Here is a 3,781-nt window from a genome sequence, read left to right on the forward strand (position 1 = left end):
TTTCTTTCTCTGTGTGGAAAGTTTGCGGCATTTTTTGTATTGTTGAAAAGGAAAGGGTTCACTGCATCTCACTCTAACCCAATCTAGTAGGCCTACTCAAGAAAACAAAAGCCTATTGCGGGCACAAAATACGCATGAAGAAAATATTAAAATCTTGCAACCTCACAGCAGTTTCTTAACCCCTTGACTTGCAATGAGTTAAAACAATGCAGCCAACCGGGGACCGACCATTTAACCTGTTTGATATACAATGCACATGCGTGCACTTGCCGTCATTAACTTCTTGTTTTTGATGACGGGAAATTTAGCCCGAACTTCAGCTGAAGTGTTCCAAGGTTTTCAAAGTTGGCATGCTGGCAGTATTCTTTCTTCCACAGCGGAATAACACGAGCTTACACTTATGTTGGTGTTTACTCTGGTTTTCAGTTAAATTCATAGACCACTGATAACAATTATTATAGCTGACAAAATTATTTTTTTCAAAATATATATGTGCGGACATGTGTCTTACAGATCAAACATAAATAACTTTAATAACTAAACAAGACTTGAACTAAACGAACTTGTTTTGTTTAGTCGTTTGTCTTAAGTAATCAAATACCTTCAAATTGTGATTAGCATAAATTGCGTTCAGTCAGAAATGATGAAAATTAAATACTCATGGTGATACTCCAGATTGTAATAAACTCAGAAAGCCGACGTTTAGTTCATATTTTTTATTATGATTTTTTTTACAATCTACGTTAAAACAAAATTACATTTGTACGTCACTTTGCAGCTTATAAATAAGTACAATTTGAATGGCATAATTTACAAAAATATAGAAATACAAATATATATTTACATGAATAGCAAACTAACGTATTTGAAGTCAATAGAAAAACGTTTTCATGTAGGCTACGAAAAATAATTTCTAACAGTTGGAAAACAATTAAAAGTTGTTTTCCTTCGGCAGTTTCTTTTGTAAAATGTAGTTGTTGTTATTTCTGTTTTGTATATAAAACATCGAGACAAAATATAAGACGAGAAATATGATTCTCATCTTAAAATAACCTTCAAATAAGTAAACCTACTCCTTTGATCGATGCATTGCATTTTCATCGTGTTTCAACTACAGTCCAAGAGACATCAATCTCACTCGTCTGTGTAAATGTTTTTCAAGTACAGTACGATATAGCCTACAGCAAGTAGCCATATATCAATTACAGCATCTTCTCTCAGTTCAGTAAATATTTACTATATCCTAAAGAACACAGTGATTGTTCAGTGCAAAAAAAACCACTAAGTGTCCCGGTTACTGGGTTTTAGATTACATAACAGCAGTGGCACTAAATAACTGGACGACACACGCAGATTTAAGTACGTGACTATACTTAATAGGAGGCTTTGTGCTATATGCACTTAATATTTAACAAGCAGGGCAGTTTTGGCTGATAATGAACATGACCCAACACCAATGTTTCTATATTGAATGGTTTTGGGTTCTTTCCACTAAGGCGTTTCTACTACGAGGCTTTTAAAAAAAAATACCAATCGTTTTTTTCACCCAGTGTCTCTACACCTCAGTCCCTTCTCTGGGGTATATTAAACTGTTCACGCTAAAACTGTTGTAGAAATGGCCGTTGAATTGGTTCGCCTGATTTCCGGCGAAGGAGTTGTAGTAACCCGTTCGGTTGAGGTGCAGAGTGTCTGTAAGGTCCGTGCTGCTGCCACTCTCGTGTGAACCGTTAGAGGAGTACGAGTTCAGTCCGGAGATGTTACGCTGAGAAAGCTCGTTCATGATCCCCAGCGACACCTGTCTGTTTACAGGCCCCGTGCCGATTGCACTCATGCTGCTGAAGAAGTTATTGAAGCAAGGACTGGAGTTCATTCCTGGAGTTGGGGAACTTTTATGATCCTCCGTGACGGGTTCCAGCTCTGGGGAGGAAGGCTCTATGATCGACGGGCTCTCTGCAGACTTTAACGCCGGGGTGGGGCGCACTTCCTCGGGTTTGGAGATGCCATTGATCCCGTTGCTGGTGTCTGACCTGCGCTTTCTCTTTCTACGGAAATTGCCATTGTCAAACATCTTTTCACAGTTCGGGTCCAGGGTCCAGTAGTTGCCCTTTCCTATAAGAATAAATAAATACATAAATAAATAAATAAATAAATAAAACCTCTTATTAGACAACCTTATTTTCCAGTCAGCAACTGGTGCACCATAGCAACCCTTTATGTATAAATGGCAACTGAAGTTTGACACAAAACACCTTCATTAGCCTGTTAAGTCAATGCGCTTTAACTGGTTTTTTTTTTTTTCTTTAACCAGATGCGACTGTGATTGCCAATACATTTTACTGTGTAAAGACTGAATGCAAAATGTATGATGGAAATTATACACACTATACATACACAGATAATACATGACATTTAATAAATATTTCTGTAAGAAGTAGCCTATATAGGTGATAATCTTACCCGGATCGTCCTCGTCTCTGGGCACCTTTTTAAAGCAGTCGTTCAGTGACAGGTTATGTCTGATGGAGTTTTGCCACCCCGCTTTGCTCTTCTTGTAGAACGGAAAGTTTTCTGCCACGTACTGATAGATTTGGCTCAAAGTTAGTTTCTTCTCCGGCGCGTTCTGGATCGCCATGGCAATGAGAGCAGAATACGAGTACGGGGGTCTCACAAGCTTCAGGAGCTCCTCCTGGCTAGCTATGGACAGCCAGCCCAGGTCAGCCCCTCCTAAGCCCGCAGAATTGGGCAGAAACTGCCTCTGAGATCCATAGGAAGGGGGCATGAAGGAAGCTGAATTGTTCCCGTGTAAGTATGGAGAGGAGCTGTTCACCCCGGGTCCGTTGAGCCAGAGGTAGGGGTTGCTTGACGGAGCATAGTCCCCGAGTCCATAGTTTGTCGGCCGCTGCGAGGTGTGGAGGTTCTGCTGGTGGTACATGCTGAAGTTGTCACAATACACAGTCATCTCTGGAGCTTCCTGTGCGCTTTTGGGGTGGGGTTGGTGTGGGCTTGATACTGGAGAACTCTGCTGGTGGGCTTGCGAATCAATTGAGTTCATAATCTCCACAGGCACCCACTTAAAAACTTTTTTTTTTTCTCAAGGTGTTCAGTATAACAACAAGTGCCAAACCATGGGCCTGGGAGGCACTATTTATACCTCCTTGTTAGGCGCGAGTCTCCACCCCCGCCCCACCCCGACCCACGCAGGGGCTGTGCAGAGGGAGTTCCTTAGTCGGTGACTCTCAGGGGACCAGTTGGAACGCTATAAACAGAAGGGGTGTGGCCAAGGAAAGCGCCCGTAACCAATCAGAGGGACATGAGATCATCATTTTATTGTCATTGATTGTAGCCCGCCTCCCCTCCCATCCTATCTATCGCAGCTACAGACAACTTTTTAACGCCTGTGGGTATTTAACAGGAATATCGCCCCAAAGTTTAAGAACAGTTTACCACCTAAATAATTAATTCCCTTTGATCTGGACTGTAATCATGCCATTTAATCCCTTTCTGTCTTTGTACTTCGTATTACAAGACCACTATACACATTACAAAACTACCCGCCGTGCCGCAGTTTAATTCTTCAGATGGCATGGATAATATTGAATAGCAGAGATCTACACAATACAGTATAATACATATAAATAAATGAATAAACACAAAGGGAAATTATTCAGGACAACACTGTTTGTGTTTAAACTTGTTAATTTATATTAATATATTTATATTAGCTTGAGCATATACTTTTTATATACAATATCATTAAATATTCCTGATTCAAATAAATCAG

The 3,781-nt window shown here is 40.4% G+C and overlaps 1 protein-coding gene across 1 annotated transcript; it reads right to left on the reverse strand.

Annotated features, from left to right (window-relative positions):
* Window positions 1–701: 701 nt before the first annotated feature.
* Window positions 702–3,101, reverse strand: foxi2 (forkhead box I2). The gene is made up of 2 exons (XM_034013190.3): window positions 2,458–3,101; window positions 702–2,109 (listed from the first exon to the last, which is right to left on the reverse strand). The coding sequence occupies exons 1-2, from the start codon at window positions 3,050–3,052 to the stop codon at window positions 1,556–1,558; spliced, it is 1,149 nt and encodes a 382-aa protein (XP_033869081.1). The 5' UTR covers window positions 3,053–3,101; the 3' UTR covers window positions 702–1,555.
* Between the last annotated feature and the right edge of the window lie 680 nt (window positions 3,102–3,781).

Source organism: Acipenser ruthenus, chromosome 2 (assembly GCF_902713425.1).
Source record: "Acipenser ruthenus chromosome 2, fAciRut3.2 maternal haplotype, whole genome shotgun sequence".
Taxonomy (NCBI): Eukaryota; Metazoa; Chordata; class Actinopteri; order Acipenseriformes; family Acipenseridae; genus Acipenser; species Acipenser ruthenus.